Source organism: Arachis hypogaea, chromosome 2 (assembly GCF_003086295.3).
Source record: "Arachis hypogaea cultivar Tifrunner chromosome 2, arahy.Tifrunner.gnm2.J5K5, whole genome shotgun sequence".
NCBI lineage: Eukaryota > Viridiplantae > Streptophyta > Magnoliopsida > Fabales > Fabaceae > Arachis > Arachis hypogaea.
The window spans coordinates 87,261,903-87,280,728 of record NC_092037.1 but is presented as its reverse complement, the minus strand read 5'-3'; the positions used below and the strand labels follow the sequence as shown (position 1 = coordinate 87,280,728).

Below are 18,826 nucleotides of genomic sequence, written 5' to 3'. Positions count from 1 at the left end.
AATTGAATTTCTTAAATCTATCCATCGCGGAAGGCGGGGAAAAAGAAAAAAGAGAAAAGCAGAAAAATATTTTTGTTTAGAATCGATTGGTTTTATTTTGAAGGATTTTTTGTGGTAGGGTAAGATTTGTTTAAATGTTTAGTATTGCGACTTCTATTAAATTAAATATAGTTGGTTCCTTATTAGCACTTATTAATTGTTAAGTGTAATTTTCTCATATTAAAGATGCTTGGTTGCTTAGCACTTGTGCAAAAAGGGAGAAAATTGGAAATATATAAACTTGACAAAGTTTATATAATAAAATTTCTTACAGTCTGCTCTGTTGCTTGGAAAACAGAAAAGTACACAAAGTCGTCGTCCACGCACTTTGCATGAAAATATAAATCGTGTAACATCCTTTGTTTTATGGAATTGGTCATGATCAAAGTTATTTAGTGTAACTTTAACTAATAATAATATAATTACATAATTGAGTATTTTTTTAACGCTATATTTTATAAGAGTTTAATTTTATGTACGGACATTTCTTTAATTTTATCTATTTTTTTAGATAAGTATTTATATAATTAATATAAAAAATTAAAAAATAATCATTTTTATTAATATGATATTCATAACTGAATGCATGTATAAAATTGTTTTTCTGCATGTATAATTAAATTTTGTATAAAAGCCTACATGTTAGAAACGTATTTTTATTGGTCTTGTTCTTTCCTAAAACATCCTTATTGAATTCCCCAAAGCTGATCCATTGAATTGTTGACTGCTAAGAAACTTGATTAGCTGAAGATGACTTGAAGTTATAAATAAAAAGTTAAAAGTTTTTTTTTTAAAAAAAAAAAGAGAAAAGAAAAGGTAGGTCATTATTGGGAGGAAGAAGTAAAGAATGCAAGTTGACATGATACAAGTAGTCCAAGAAAGAATTTCTATAACGAAATCAGTGTTTTTCCACAAAATTTGATCAATTGTCTTGTTTGGTGGGTGATCACAAACGAATCAAATTAAAATGGTACTTGCGAGAAATGAAGTAGGTAACTAGCAATTCAACATACGCTTTCGCTACGTTACCAACAACATATTTGCCAACTTTTGCCAATTCTTATTTATAATTGTGTTTCATAGAAGTGTGTTCGTGGATGTGCCTAGTAAAAATATCTTTTTTATAACTATATTTAATAGAAGTGTCTTTATAGATATATTTTCTGGATGTGTCTCTTTATATATGTATTTAAAATATATTAATTATTAGACATATCTACGAACACACTTCCATAAAACACAAATATAAATAAGAGTTGGCAGAAGTTAGCAGATAATATGTTGATACCCTATATTTTTCCTTCAACATATATGGAAGGTGTAAAGAAACAAAAAGAAATAATGGCATTCCTTGAGCAAGAATTTCATAGAGAAATTATTTATATTTACAATTGAAGAGTGATAGGAATTAGTAATTTTTGTGATTTGTAGTCATTAAATAGTCATTAATGATAATTTTAATAGTATGAAATTGGTGTGAAATTTCATCTAATAACTCATTTTTTTTATTAATTATATGTTGATCAGAATTTAATAAAATTGTTAGCCTCCTAAACTTTTTGTTTACGATATTCTAATAAAAATTTAATTAAACCTTAGAGTATAGTGGGAAGTCCACTTACTAGTTACTATGTTCATTTCCTTTTCTAAGGTCACCTCCACTTTTTGGTTGGTCCTCAAGTTATACGAAAATTTTCTTAAGTAAATTTAAAAAATTATTGTTTCTAAGACAAATTTAAATAACATTAAATATCAAAATCATTTTGTTGAAGCGAATAAAATTGGCCAGGCTTACCGAATTATAGTTAAAAAATGGGTAGTGGATGATGGATCCCACCCGATTGTGATATATTGGAGCAAAAATAGATAATATTTTTTGAGAAAATGGATTTCAATGTCATAATTAACTATAGTCTATTATGCCAACAGAAAAATAATCAAAATATTGTGATATAGATGTTTATTTAATAATATATATCTTTTTTTATAATACAACTATCTTTGTATGTATATAAATAGAAGGAGTAAGATCTAAGACAACACATACACAATATTATATAAAAATACTTCTCTCTATGTACATTTATATAAAATAGTATATATATATATATATATATATATATATATATATATATATATATATATATATATATATATATATATATATCATCTTAATTATATTAAAATAATAATATTAATAAATATTAATATTAGAATTTTTTTTTATTTTTATTTTTTTATTTATTTTTTATTTATTTATTTTACAACAATATGCACATGTTACGACTTGAATTTTTTTTTATATATATATAATTGAAAAGTTAAAAACTTATTTTGCAAACCCTTTAACTCTTTCTAAAAAATAAATTTATATGAGAAATGTTAAATAATTAATAATTTTTTTCATTTGAACTTACATTAACTAACTCTATTTTTTTTTCAAGTAAAAATTTGAGCCCTTGATATTCTCTGTTTGAAAACTTTTATTAACTCATTGAATTTATACAAACTTATCAAAATTAACATTTTCAGTAAAATAAATTATTTTTTATCAGAAAAACTAAATAAATAAACCAAAACAGACACACCTACATTCTTTTTTTTTGTTTTCAAAAATTCTATATATACACAAAAAAATTAATTATTAAATTAATTATTATGTATTTGTATATAAATATATGTATTTTTTATTATTTTCTATACAAATGACTTATTTAGTAATTGATTTTTTGTTTCCTATGGTATTTTTAAGGATAAACTATCAAAAATGTATTTGAATAATTTTATCGCTGACAAAAATGTACTCAAATTTTGTTATCGACAAAAGTGACCTCAAATAATTTAAAAATGCGACAAAAATAACCAACATTAAATATGTATTCTCAAATAATATTTTAGAGATTTTATCCTTAAAATTTGGTGATTTTTAGCTAAAGTATATATTTTTTGTAATTTTTTTGTCAACAACGAATAATATCTTTAAAAAAATAAAAATAAGAGATCAAATTTTTATCTTCTTTTTTTGTGGATTTTTTAAACAATTATCTAATATTTTTTATTTTTTATAAAATTTTAGATCAAATGCATAAGCCTTTTATTTTTTATCTGTCATCAACAAAATTATTCAGATATATTTTTAGTAATTTATCCTATTTTTAATTATGACATACCAAAAACTAATTTATCGTGGATTATGATTTTATTTAAGAATTTATTGTTGACAAAAAAAAATATTATATAAATAATTTTTGTTATTTAAATAAATTAGTAAACTAACTACTACCTCTCAACCCAAATTAGTTAATAATTAATTTTTTTTATAAGAGTTTTAGTGCATGTTTGGGCGCCATTATTTTGTTAAAAAAATATATTTTTTCAATGAAAAAAGATCTTTTTTTATTTTTTAACGTGTTTGGCAAATTTCTAGTAATAAAAGTAAAAGCACTAGTAAAATCAAAAAAAGATATTTTTTGAGAAGCTGTAATTTACATCTTTTTTTAAAAGATCTTTTTTCCTTAAAAAAAAGATGTTTTTCATGTAATAAATAAACAAAAAAGTACTTTTATATTGTTATACCCAAACATAGTTGATAGATAAAAAGACCTTTTTATATGAGATATCCAAACATAAAATTACTTTTACTTCTCTATAAGATCTTTAAAAAAAAGATAACTCGAAAAAAGATCTTTTCTTAGAAGCTCACCCAAACAAGCCCTTAGATCTTCGAATAAATGGCCGTGGCTCACTTAGTACACAAAATATTTTTCGCAATTGATAAACTTAAAACCAAATTGTAGACCAATTCAAATCTATATCTTAGAAGGATTAGATTGGATAGTTTTATAAGTAATTTTTTTTCTTTTGTATTATTTTAACTTATAAAAAGTTATACCATTAATATTTAAGTATAACTTTTAAAATGAAATTATAACTTTTTAAAAAATTATTAAAAAATTAAAAAATTACTTTTATTATAATACAAAGTTTTTTATTATTTTCTTAAATAAAACTAAATATAAAATAATTTATTATAAATTATTTTTAATATAAATATTTATTATTTAAATTTTTTTAAAACACTTAATTAAACTGTTTACTTAAACTGAACCAAATAATAACTAATGATTAATCCAAATTCAATGTGAAATCAAGATTTCTGGCATCTGTGTAGCTAAACTAAAGAGGCTTGTTAGATATCCACCTAAGGAACATGGCAAAACTTTCGTCCGGCTTGGTATCTGGAGCTGTATGCGATCCACCCTACAATTAAATTAGGTGAAAAAATAATAATAATAAATTAGACAACTTCTCAAATAAAAAAAAATTAAAATGGTTAGATTTCATAATAATAATTAAAAAGTAAGTTTGATATTTAGATAATGTGAAAATGTAATAACTTGAGTTTGTAATTAAAAAGTAAACTTGTCATAACCATAAAATTAATCTAATATAAAATTAAAAAATATAAAAAAATACTAAATAAATGCCACATCAGGATGATAATCATTATTGTTACATTAAAGACATGTGGCAACACACTAGAGTGACACATTTATTATATATTTCTAATTTTATAACTAAAATGTGTTACGTGTCATTTTTATTGCAATTAAAATTAAATTTTTTTTCTAAAATTAAAGAATTCTTCTCCTGCTTACTAATTTTACAACCAAAATATGTTATATGTCACTCCCTCATTGTAATTAAAATTAAATTTTTTCTACAAAATTAAAGAATTCTTTCATTCTCTATACTAATTTTACAACCAAAATGTGCCACATGTCACTCTCTCATTGCAATTGAAATCAAATTTTTTCTTCCAAAATTAAAGAGTTCTTCCCTTCTCCCTCTTCCTTTCTCTATCTCTCTTGTTCCTTCAACCACTCTATTTATTGTATATATCATTATTAATATTAATATCAATAACTAATTACTAATTTAACAATCAAAATGTACAACATGATATTCTTTAATTGCATTAAAATTAAAATTAAAATATTAAAATTGAAATTGAAATATAACTATATTATGTATCATATATTACTATCTAATTTAATAATCAAATGTGTCACATGACACTCTCTTATTAAAATTGAGCAAAAATATTTTTTTTCAAAATCAATAAACTCCCTTCATAAATTCTCTCATCTACCTCTATCTATTTTCCTATTTCTCTCTATCATTTTTACTATATATATAATTTATATTTTATATTAGTAATTTTGACAAACCAAAATATGTAATCCGATATTTTTTTATTGCAATTAAAATAAAATTTTTTTCTTTCAAAATTAACAAATTCTCACTCTCACTCTCATTCTTCATCTTTATTTTTCTCTCTATTTTCTTTTATTCTCTATTTTTTCTACCTTTTTATTCTATAAAAAATAAAATTAACAAAAATAATATAATTCAAATAAAAATTATTATTATATACATATTTTTTAGTTTTTTATTTAGTTTTAAATTTTCACTACTTATCTTTTTAATCTATATTTTCATTTCTCTTCTTTCAAATATTTATTACATATAATTTAGAGAGAATACTAATGTTATAATCAAAAGTTAGAATCAAGATTCAATTGTTTTAAAAAAAATTAATTTTATAACTATTAATATAATTTTTTTATACTAATATCTAATTATACTTTTATATACATAGAGAAAAAAATATTATTTTTAAATAACAAGTATAAAAATTAATTATTTCTATTTGTGTAATAGACTTAATACCTAATTAAATATAAAAGTACATACGATAAATTGTTTCAAATTTTAGATAACGAATATTAAAATTAATTATTAATAAAATTTTAGACTTTTTCATATAAAAATTATAACTAAAAATCTTATTATTTAATTTTTTATCTATAGATATCTTGATATTCTTAGTCAGAAATTTTTGTCAACTTATAATTTTTTTTATAAAAATAATTTGATTTTCTAAATTTTGAAATATAGTTTTAAAAAATGTATATTCCCATAATGTTATTACGGGTAAAATACTAATAATTTGCTAAAATTAACCACTCCAACAAACACTTGGCAACAAGAAGTGATAAGAGCTTGGCTGCCATGTGACACCATCTTCAAGATGTATTCACAAGAAGCTAGACCCATTAGATGTAGAAAGATTGTCCAAATAAGTTAGTATTTAACGAGAATGTCATTACTCTTAACACTATATTAGAATTCATAGTAATAAGTTAATTAATATTAGAATTCATAATAATAAGTTAATAATTCAAGAATAAACTTCATTTTAAAATGCTTAGAATAAGAAATGTCTATTTATAGGACAAAATTACAATCTAATAATAATAAGCCTAGTATCAAACTAAATAAATATAAATTCAATGTAAAATATATTTAGATACTATATTAATCTACATGAACCCTTATAAACTGTGACAGAAGAGTTTAATTTGTTCTTACTCTTATAGTTGCAAATGTCATTTGATTCGAGTAAGTCCTCGTGTATCTGCATGAAAGGCAAATTTTTCAAAAAGATTTGGCGACATGTTTTTTTAAATAGCGTTATTGGAATTTAGTTTTGTGTTTAATGGTAAGAGAATAAAACTAAAATTTTTGTTTTAAAAATAAAATTTTAATTCCTTCCATACCTTCAGAAAATAAGAACACATGAATGGAAATATTTGGAGATAAAAATTAAAATTTTAATAATATTTTTTTTTAATTTTTTAAATTTTAAATCTATCTCTTAGTTTTCATATTTATTTTAAACTAAACATAATACTGAGATATAATTTAGTTCAATATATTTTACACCAAACACAATACAAAAATTTTATTTGGTAGATTTTTTTGGTATTTGCTCTCCTAATATTATATCTATTTTTTTTGATGTTGCAAAAAAGTTTCATAGCATACCCTGCAACTTGGTCATTTAAATACCATGGCCTCCAATCATGTACAATAGAGTAGTTTAGAGACCTTATCCATCGTTGAGTCGAGGAGAAAGGAACTACTGCATCGTGATCCCCACTGTCAAGATAACATCAATAGTGACACAAAATCAGCTATGAAAGAACAAAACAGTTTTCAGACAAATAGGAACCGATTTAGAACGCAGTAATCTTGTTCACCTGTATATCAAGGAAGGGTAGCCTTTGGCACTTAGGTTTGCATGAAATGGAACGCTGCTAGGGATTTCAAATACATAATCGTCACTATTGCACCGGTTCCATTTCCCTATAGTTTCCTGCACAACATTGATATAATAATTCATTCAATACGATTTCAAGGTTAAGGATTAATGAACCAAGTATTGTAAAACACTAATCAATAAAAAGTGGCGATACAAACATCGAAACAACAATAAACTTGTGTCCATTTAAAGTTAATAATTAAAAATTATTAGATAATTAAAAAATTTTGACTAAATTATTATTTAACGATTTTTAACTATCTAATTAAAAATCTTAATTAATACTTTATTAGAATCTTAAACTAGAAAATAATACAAACCTCGCGAATATGCAGTGCCTTACGGACAGCAGGGTCATTTATCCATTCCGCAAGAAGGAAGTCACGATAAATCTACAACAGGTAAAAAAAAACAAGGTTTAGATCATATTTTGAAAACAAAAAGATCTTCCTATGTTATACTATTCCATTCTCGACAATGAATCGATTTGATAGTTTAGCTTAGATATTGTTATTCATTATATTCTACACATATCAAAATTCGACTCATTTTAAATCCTTTTCTCTGGTGTCAGTGAGATAAGAGATGTCGATTATGTAAATACTTACTCAAAATCTCACTTGTGTCTTCTTTAGCCAAAATGTGTATGAAACTATCAACTATAGTAGGTGTATACTCAATTTCAATCACTAAATTATATAGAAATATACAGTGATTCATTTTTAGTTTGTATATAATTTTTTTTTATGAAACTATACAAGATATGCAAAAGAAAGTTACTTCACAGCGCATATCCGGCAGTGTGACCGGAGAACTCAAAGGTGTCTTTATCTTTTGAGCCAGAGATCTGCTGGGGTTTCGTCTTGTTCTTTTGATATTCTCATCAAGACAATATATCTCCAAAATGTTGAACAACCAAATATTTTCAAGAAGCTGAAAAAGATAAGAAACAGTGAAAGTTTTACCCATATGGTGAACAAATTCTGAACAAGAAAGACTAGAAAGAAGTAAATAAATAAAGATCCTATAGTAAAATTAAGGGTAGTCATCATCATCACTTGCCTCGTTATAATACTGCATGTCATTTAGACACGGTTTGTTCGTAGAATCCACATTTATAATGTTACCGTGACAAGTATTTTGCAAGGACTGTATCCGTAGATAAAAAACATGTTAGAATCACTCGCATTTCATTCTAGTAATAATAATCAATTTCATTGAATGCTTGAAGAAAAATATTATTACCCAATAGAGTTCATCAGAGATAAGTCCCATTCCGTGAACATATGGGATCTGATCATTATCTTCTAATCCTGATGTTACTGGGTTTCCTAGTATATATCCCTGTAAAGTTTAAGAACAATTTAGGCTTCATTGTTCATAGTTCAAAGAGGAAAAATGCACTTCCTTAATTCTTGTTAGTAGTGAAAACATAGGCAGAGGACTGATTACAAACCTGGAGATTTATTCGGGGTTTGAGACCTCTTTCATTTCCTGTTACATAAGTAAATTTAATAAGGAAAAGCATAGGTAAATAATAAAAATATTAAACAATGTGAACAATGGATATATTGGATGTTTAATTTACTAGGTGTGTGAATGGTTATTCTAATATTAAGATTTAGGTGAGTAATTTGGAGTGTAGTGTATTTTATTTGAATTGGACCAATTTTAGGATCCATTGTTTATATTATTCAGGAAAGTCATTGATTATCTAACATAGCTCATTTAATAATCATGGTTAGTTATGTTTTATTATTGAATATTGATGCAGACAATAATAGTAAGTTTAAGAATAAATAGCTATTTTAGTACTCCAAAGTTTTTTATTTTAACAAAATGGATATCAACTTTTATTTTTGGCAAAACGAACTCCCAAATATGAGTCCTGTTTGACAAAATAGTCTAAATATCCAGATTGATGGGTTAAAGATTTGTCTATTTTATCAAAAAGATCTTATATTTGGGAGTTTATTTTATCAAAAATAAAGACCGAAGTTTGTTTGTCAAAACTAGAATCTTTCATCTGCCAAAATGATTATTTACTGTAAGTTTAACTATAATGATGTCTCAGTCAAACTTTTTATGTGGTAACCATATATGCAGTAACTAAGTAATATGATTAAGAAACAATATATCAGCTATATATGCACATTGATGATTAGTAATTCATTACTATCAGTGATCTCTTGAATAATAGGAGGAATAGGAATGCCGGAGTATGAATCAGCTGCCATGTAAAACTTATTTGAAAGAAATTCCGGGTTCTCAACAAGCCACTACAAAGATTAAGACACAAAAATATCATACCTTATTACTACATTGTCAAAGTTATATGTGGGAAGTGACATGTTCATAAGCATAGTGACTTTACCTTTCTAATAAATAGATGGGTTTGGTGAACAAGCTTCCAGTCACTTCGATGGGGAATGACATTTTTGGCGTAAGAGAAGCCAGTTCCCATTGGCAAATCCACAAAAATAATGTTAGCCACCTGAAAAAAAAAGAAAAGAAAGAAAAACCATGAAGATAGCAGAAAAACAGTTTATTTGTTAAATAGTCTTATTACTACTAAACAAACCAAATAATTAATGAGGACGAATAGTTACCTTTGTCCATGACTGTGGCCTCGAGATGAGCTTAGGCAAGCTCCCATCATATTCCTCAACTTTTAATTTCATTGGGCCTGCAATTTTGTATTTTTATTAGGAAAACAAATTTCACAACCTTGGCTTTAGGGGTGGAAACAGGCCAAGTTAGGCCATGCTTTACTTTTAACAGGCCAGGCCTGTAATAGAGTATATTAGCCTTAGCCTAGCCTGTAGCCTGGTATAGGCTTTTTAATGAGTACTGAATCTGGTCTGTTGTTAAATCTAGCCTGGCCTGAAGCCTGTCAATAGGCCTGTTTTTTTTAATAATAATTAAATTTAAGATATAATTTAATTTTTAAAATTATAAAATATAAAATAATAAATTTATGAATAATATTGATACAAAATACACATATATAATTAAAGAGACAAAAGTCACCAAAAAATAATTAAGTCACCAAAAAAAAAAAAAAAAGAGACAAATAGCTGAGTGGATAAAAGTATTATTATAAGATAGAAGATCCTTCTAATAGCATTTTTATTAGTATAATAAAACTCTATATATTTGCAGGCTCAGACCGGCCTGATAGGCCCAACAGGCTATTTTAAAAGTTTAGGCCTGGCCTTTTAAAGAATATAGGATTTTTTAATAGCCTGAGCCTGGGCCTATTTCCTATCAAGCCAGGTTAGGCCAGGCCAAACACAAGCCAGACTGCAGGTCCCTGACAGGTCGCCTGGCCTATTTCCACCCCTACTTAGCTTCCATTTTCCTGCAGGGTTAAAAAGTCTATGCCAAAAATGGACTATATAACCTTTCTTTTTTCTGTTAACATTCGAACATGAGACCTTGCTTAAGAGGAACAAGCATTGATAAATGGACTACAATGTGATTTTACCAAGGTTGTAAAAATGGATCGCTGAACTAGTGAAGCTAAGCTTTAAAGACTCAACTGAAATTCAAAGGTCCTGGTTCAAACCCTGGCAATTGCAATCAAAGAGAAAATATGGTATTTGTGTGAGGAGTATATGGATATGTTGTGTACTTAGGATTAGAATGGTCCAATCCACTTACCCAAAAAAAATTTTAATTGAAATTTAATAGAATATAATAAAATAATATATTTATATACAAAATATATATTTTAAATCAGTTAATCGATAAAAAATTGATTCGGTTTAGTTGATTTATACTTTTTTTTTCATGATTTGTTTGTAGCTGATTTTTTGTTATGAACTAATCAATTTGATAATCAATTTTCGATTAACTTAGTTGAACCAATCAATTTAATTCGGTTTCATAACCTTAGATTTTACTCAAAAGGCAACTTAGATTCAAAATGCAGTAACATTTATGCTAAAACGAGAAAAATGAACTACTATACTTTCAAACTTTGCTTCAATTTCATACATTAGTTTGTTTTTATAAATAAAACTAGCATTTTAGAAGTGCCATTTGACAAATTGTTTTAAAGAACCGGTTAATGTGGGTAAATATAATCAAATGTTATGAAATAGAATTGAAGATCACCTATTTCATAAATAAAGCCGCAAACTGAAGAACAACCGGGACCACCAGAGAGCCATAGCAAAAGAGGGTCATTCTTACTATCATTCTCTGACTTAATAAAGTAGTAGAAAACTTGCATGTCATCTTCTGAATCCCCCAAACCCACATACCTATCAAAAATCAAATAACATAGTTTTAATATTGGATTTAATTCCGACATTCATTATTATTTGAAAAATTATTCGTTCTTCAAATTAGTTTCTGAGAAATTTTTAATCAAATTGGTCATTTAAAAAATTTTAATTAGTCATGTTAGTTTTTTTTGTCACGTTATTTGTTCATGGTTTCAAAAATTGCTAACGTGACAGTGACATCTCAATACACATCTAAAAATCTTAAGATGCGTTTATTTTTGTGGACATGATAAAATATGGTACCGAAAAAAATAGAATAGAGACACTAAAAATTATTCTTTGTGTATTGTGTTTGAATACAATATACAAGATACATAATGTCCTATATTATATTTGGATAGACATAGACAAGATTAAAATATTATACGAAATGACTAAAATATCCATGTGATTCCAAATTTGTTGCATCAAGTATAAACTAATTTAATAAATAATGAGAGTCCGTGGGAGTACATGAAATTACAAGAAAAATTGTTCTATGAACTAACAAGGTAAAAATGATATTGAAATAATAAAGTAACGTAAGTAGAAGAAGCTTCCATTGAATAAACTTGTAGCATGTCATAGAGAAGAGAATGAACAATAAAAAAGAAGGCAAGTAAAAAATTCTACAAGAAAAAAGAGAGTTCTTGAACAAAAAAGAGAGAAAGAAGAAGAACGAACGAGAGATAGAAAATTGAAAGGGGAGAGAGAAGAGAGTACCTTTGTGAAGAGGTCGATGCATAAAAGAATTTCAAATTAGATAAAAATAAGAAGGAATAACACTGAAATAACAAAAAAATATCTATAGATAAAAAGGAAAAAAATATTCATAAAAAAATTCGTGTCCACCTTTTTAAATTCCGTGTTCATTATTGTCCTTTATAAAAGAATGGACACAAAAATAAAAATAAAAACTGTTAGCCTAGTTGACTATTAACAAGGATTAATTTATAAAATTAGATCAAATCAATTTTAAAATGAAGGATTCTAAAATCATCTCTAGTAGGAAACTCATCTCAGTCTCTATTTATGTCCCACTTATCATAAAAAATAACTCCACATCAGCTTTTGCGTCATAAACAGTAAATAGGAACTCAAAACATCTCTCTCTTCTCCATTAGGAAGAACTAGCTTTAGTCCCTATTACGATCTCACTTAATTGATTAATTAAAATTAATATAATTACTATTTCTTACAATAATATTTTTTAAATTTATAAATTCAAAAATAATTCACTGTTACAAAATACTAATATTAAAAAATCATACAGAAAAATAATACACAATATATAATTCGAGATTATACTAATTTGTAAAATTATTTAATATAAAAAAACATAGTTAAACTCTATAACTAACGACAAATATTATGAAATTGAACATATGTGTTTAATCAAGTTCTCTTTCAATTGTCTATGCTGCTGCTTATTTCGAAGTTGGGCATTTTTTTGGAGAAATTGATGGTATGGTGAAAAATCTTCCTCTCCCAGTTGAGGTTGTAATAAGCCGTTTTTGACATCGTTATACTCTAAGCTTTGAGCAAAATTTCCTGCATAAGTGTCTCTTTCATCCTCAACAATCATATTATGCAATATAATACAAGCTCACATTATGTTTGCAAGTTTCTTCTTTTCCTAAAAGCGTGCTGGACTATGTATAATTGCAAAGCGTGCTTGTAACACTCCGAATGCTCGCTCTACATCTTTCCTTTGCCCCTTTTTGGTATTGTGCAAATAACTTGCGTTTCTCCTCTTGTGATTTTGAGATTGATTTGACAAATGTGACCCATTCAGGATAAATACCATCTGCTAAATAGTATCCCATAATATAGTTATTACCATTAATAGTATAGTTTACCTCCGAAACACGGTCATTTAGAATATCATCAAACACCGGTGAACGATCTAACACGTTGATATTATTATTTGAACCAAAAACCCCAAACAATGCATGTCATATCCAAAGGTCTGAAGATACTACAACCTCATGTACATACCTTTTCACGCCTTTGGACAATTCTTCCATTGCAAATGCATGCAGTCAATGCTACCCAACATGCCAGGAAAGTCACGACCTTCTGCCATTTGTAGCAGGCGTCGTACAATATTTGAATTTGGTTTTCGCAAGTATTCATCCTCGAATACCGAAATGACACCTTCAACAAATTTTTTCAAGTATTCAATTGTAATGCTCTTGCCTATGCGCACATAATCATCTACGGCATCAGCAGCTATGCCATATGCTAACATCCGTATCGCAGCAGTGCATTTTTGGAGTGGTGACAAGCCCCTTCTCCCAATTGCATCGACCCTCTGTTGGAAATACGGATAAGCATTTGAGAGAGCATCTACTATCCGAAGAAACACATGTCTTCTCATTCGAAATCTCCATCGAAAAATGTCAGCATTATATACCGGCTCATCTGCAAAGTAATCTTGGAAAAGGCGATCATGTCTTACTTCTCGATCTCTGTTGATCTATATACGAGGAGTTGGGATAGAGCTTCTATTGGTATCTTCTTCTTCTAAATCATCAAGTAAACACTCATCGATCCAATTATCTATGAGTGTGTTATCTCGTCGTCTTCCTTTACCATATAAAGCCTCATTAAACATATCATCAAAATTTCTAGCCATAGCTTGAGGTATGTTTGAGTATTCCTTTGAGGTGAGAAACTAGATTTGGAATGGAGTTGCTGAATTATTGATAGTTGATATTTATAAGTGTGTCTATAACAGGGAGCTACTTCTCAGCGGCTAGTTTTGCAACGGCTAGTTTTGCAACAGCTAGTTTTGCAACGGCTAGTTTTTTCTTATCTAAGTCTAAAACGGCTAGTTTTGCAACAGTCACTTTCATAAACAATAATGACACAATAATATTGACTAATTTAAAATGTTACATTAGAAATGAATAAAACATACTACATCACATACCAGTAATACGCAATAAAAATAAAAACATTCTACTTAACTCTATGAATACAAGAAACCATTAAGTAAACCACTTATTAATTATTTTCTCACATGCAATCTCATGAAGAGCTTGTCGTTTTTCACTCATTGTAGACGTGTCAGCATTAAGTATTTGCATAGCCATTTCTCTTTCCCTTTCGTTAACCATCCTTTCCATTTTCTTTTTCTTTGCATTTATCTCCATTTCTTTAATATACCTCTGAGTTTGTAATTCTTGTTCTTTCATCGCAGCTTAAATCTGTAACTCCTTTTCTTTGATTGCCATAATCTTTTCTCTATGTTCCCTCTCCTCTCCTCTTTCTTTTTTCCTATCTATTAGTTATTTTTCTCTAACATTTTTAATATCTTCCATGAGAGATAGTTTCTTAGTAACCGATGATTTCTTCTTGCTAAGATCTTCAGACATTTGTACTTTTTTCTTACCCTTTCTTTATCTCTTCTTTGATCCTTGTGGGCGAACGGGAGAGTCCACACCAGTTTCGTCACACAACGGTGTTTCTGGATTTGATGATGATGAGTATGCTCCAGTTGCACTAACTTTGGTTCTCTTTGAGCCTCCACTCTGTGTAGGTAGTTGGCTTCTCCATTTTTGCTTCAAACGAAGCATATTCTAATGCCTTTCGAAGTGAATTTCTGACCATAATGTGTGGAATAAAGTTTATAAGCCAACTCTTTTATATCATCAGCATTCGAATCACTTCTTATGTTTCGACTAGGTTGATCGTAGCAACTAGTAAATTGTGCAACTGTTTTGTTGATCTTATACCAACGTTTCTTACAAGCAACTGCCCCCCCCCTTATGTCAGAGTTGAATTCCACACAATAACTGTGAATTTGACTCCAAAATATTTCGTCCTTTTGGTTGGTACCAACTATAGGGTCGGTTGAAATGTTCAACCATGCACTGATCAACATCTCATCCTCTTTCCATTGCCAGTATTGAATACTATCTTGCCTATAATTTTCAAAGTCATCTTCATTGAGGTCGATAGCATCTAATCCACGAGGGTTGGAAAAATCTGAATATTGTAAATTTGGACTACATTGTATCGGAGTCTAAGGGGATGGGTTAGAAGAGCCACCAACACCAAATGAGCTATGTCTCAATGCACTGAATTGAGTTGAAAACGACAAAGATGTTGGAGCAACATTTTCGATAGAAGGATTAAATATGGATAAAAATGAAAAATGTGGTGTTTGTGAATTTTGATTTTGTGGTTGGAACATAGAAAATTAATTATTGTAAGGAGCTTGAAAATTGAAATTAGGAAAATTTTGTGAATTTGGATTTTGAAATGTATTTAGTAGTGTGAAGTTTTGATTTGGAATTTGAGAGTTTGAGGTTTGAGATTGTTGGGTATTTGGAGTTTGAAAAAAGTTTTGTAAATAATTCAGTAACAATTTTAGTCAAATTTTCTAAAAATAACCTTTCAATACAAATAAATCAAACATAAAATTCTATCACTAGCACTTAATTGTTAAATATTATTACTTGTTAAATATTATTACTGTATTGATCTTAAACTTCTTAAAAATTTTAGCTGTTAAAAAAATAATTGATGCAAATAAAAATTTTCTAAACAAAATTAAAATAAAATATAAGTATGTTTTTAAAATATTTGATAAATTTTAGGGGTATAAATTATATTTTACTCCAAAAAATTAAAATATTTTTTAATATTTTGATAAAATAACTTTTTAGAATTATTTTGAAAACTAAAATACTATTTTAAGAAAAAAATTGTTAAAGTATATTAAGAATTAAAATTTGTATTGAATGTTAAAAAACGTATTTTAGTCAAATTCTAATGTATAAAAAAAATCGAACTCTAAAAAAGACAAAAATTGGTCCAACTATTGTCTCATTAGTTTCACACCAACTAGCCCAATATTATAATATTATTAACCTTTATCATTTGTGTTTAAATATAAAATTATTAAACACCTAATCAACTAACCTAAACAAATTTTGTACAGCTGCAACTATTGTCTCCTAAAGGCATGCAAGTAAAACTTTTTGCAAGTACATTTATTTTTTAAATATGTCAAGGTGTTGACAGTTCTTCTATATATGTAAAAAAATTTTCTTTCTACATAGTAGTATTCAATTATTCCTCGCTACTGAACCAATCTTAGAGGTTAGAAGGCAAAGTATTTGATGGAAGTCTAATAGAAAATTTCATTTGAGGGAGTTCTTAAAAATATTTCTAGATTTGTCCCAATTTATTTTTTTTTCTATTTACTAATGTGTAATAAAATTTCTGAAAATTAATTTTAAACTCTAATCCAAATTGAATCGTTTGATTAGAACTTTTGCAATCTGCCTCAAATTAATAAGAAAAAACGACATCACTACCACTACCGTTATCGTATAATGGTATTGATGGTAAAGTTTTAATAGGTTTAATGTTCAAGTTCTAAATGTTCTCTTATTTCTGTGTCCTTTTTTCTTCTCGTGCAATGCAAGTTCAAGGACGACTATTTTTTTGGGTTTAGAACTTAAAATTCATTTCCAAAAGTATTATTGCTTATTAATAAATACAATATGAATATGGGCAAAAACGGCGAGAACTTCTCTTATTTAACATTTATTAATTGTTGTGATAATTAATAAATATTAAATAAAGTATATTTTAGTTTTTTTTGTTTTTTTAATATTACCGTTGTATAAATATTAGATAAAGTATATTTTTTGTTCTTGAAATTTGATAAAAATTTTAAAAATATTCATAAGTTTTATTTTATTTCAATTTTATTCCAAAAATTTTCGATTTACATCAAATATACTTCGATGGCTAATTTTTCAAAAAATTTATGACCAATTCAACAACAATTTCATAAGAACAACACACCACACAAACAAATCAAGTATAATTTTTATACATTATTATTAGATTGATATTAAATTTTTTAAAAATTTAATCGTCGAAAACATATTTGATGCAAATAAAAATTTTTTAAGATAAAACTAAAACAAAATAAAATTTAAAATTTTTTTTAAAATTTTTACTAGATTTTAGAAACAAAAAATATACTTTATCCATAAATATTTTTTTTTTGCATCGTGCGCTGAGTGAAAGATCCATCAAATAAAAATATAAAATAAGAATGACTATTTCTAAATCTCTTTATCTGTATTTTATTTTGAAATAAAATAAAAATTTTAGATCTCGTGTTCTGACTAAAGACTAGCTAAGAACAATTTCTGTGTCTTATATATACTGCTCTACAACATCAAAATCAGCTTCAAAACATAAACTTTTAGTCACAGTTGATGGAGATGGAAAGTGGTAAATATATATAGAGCTTACCCAGTTTCAAGTTGAAAGGGGAGAGGACCATCAAAACCAGGAAGGTATTCAACTTTTGAACCACCTGCTTCAATTTGATTAGATGCTATCTGCAACAAAAGTGTGAGACAGAGAAGCACTAATTGAAAAAAGTAACACCATTTTTTGGAATTGGAAGCCATTTTCATTCACTGCTCTGTACTCCGCAGCCTCGCCTGCAATTCTTAATCCCAATTTCTAGTCATTAGTATTTAATTAGCATTGCTTATTTATACAAAACGACTCTACTATTTGAAAATTTGTTAACCGATTTTAATTCTATAAACAGTGATTATTGATATGTCAAAATTTACTTTAATTAATTGCTTAAATAATTAAAAATTAAATAAAAGTTTTTAAATTATAAAAAACTACTTTATTCTTCACATAAATGATAGGACCAAAGATTATCTTATTAGGATATAATAATTTTTAAAATTCTTTTAAATTTTATTTATTATTTAAATATTTTAAAATTATTTTTGTTAAAAATATAATTTTTAGATACTATCTTACTAAAAGCTAAATGACACGTAAAAATGTATAGAAGATTGTTAAACAATATAAATAGTATACTCTAAAGTATGATAATATTAATTAATTAATTAATTAATTAATTAATTAATTAATTAAGCATGATGACTCATAATGTTTCGCCATCATGACAAAGAAGGTTGTTGAATATAAACAAAATATAAAAAGTAGATACTTCAAGGAGAATTTTATAATTGTCATCGTATAAAAATATTATTTTTATTTAAAAATATAATAAAATAAATAAATTATATTTTTAAAATCAAAATTTACAAAAAATATTCTTAATATTTTCATTAAAATAATTATTAATATAAAAAACGTGTTATTATTCTTACTCAATGTCATAGTTAAATATTTATTTACTTCTTTTTTATTTTGTGTGTCTAGTTGAATAGTTAAATAATAAAATGCAAGTATATATTTGCTCGTATTAATAAGCTGATGAAAGTGATATCATGATATGAAATGCATTTAAGACTAAATTATCATTTTAATTCAAAACATTGAC

The 18,826-nt window shown here is 26.5% G+C and overlaps 1 protein-coding gene across 3 annotated transcripts; it reads right to left on the bottom strand.

Annotated features, from left to right (window-relative positions):
* Window positions 1-4,049: 4,049 nt before the first annotated feature.
* On the bottom strand, window positions 4,050-18,031 carry LOC112749260 (serine carboxypeptidase-like 12). Of its 3 annotated transcripts, none has more exons than XM_072219288.1 (15): window positions 17,764-17,995; window positions 11,327-11,475; window positions 10,750-10,776; window positions 9,817-9,893; window positions 9,582-9,701; window positions 9,384-9,486; window positions 8,664-8,701; window positions 8,453-8,551; window positions 8,270-8,356; window positions 7,988-8,140; window positions 7,528-7,599; window positions 7,146-7,261; window positions 6,931-7,044; window positions 6,475-6,520; window positions 4,050-4,299 (listed from the first exon to the last, which is right to left on the bottom strand). In XM_072219288.1, the coding sequence occupies exons 1-15, from the start codon at window positions 17,928-17,930 to the stop codon at window positions 4,216-4,218; spliced, it is 1,452 nt and encodes a 483-aa protein (XP_072075389.1). In that variant the 5' UTR covers window positions 17,931-17,995; the 3' UTR covers window positions 4,050-4,215. The 3 variants fall into 3 exon arrangements, with proteins under 3 accessions (XP_072075389.1, XP_072075399.1, XP_025653310.1); XM_072219298.1 differs by having other exon boundaries at window positions 10,611-10,776; window positions 17,764-17,985; XM_025797525.3 differs by lacking the exon at window positions 10,750-10,776 and having other exon boundaries at window positions 17,764-18,031.
* Window positions 18,032-18,826: the final 795 nt, after the last annotated feature.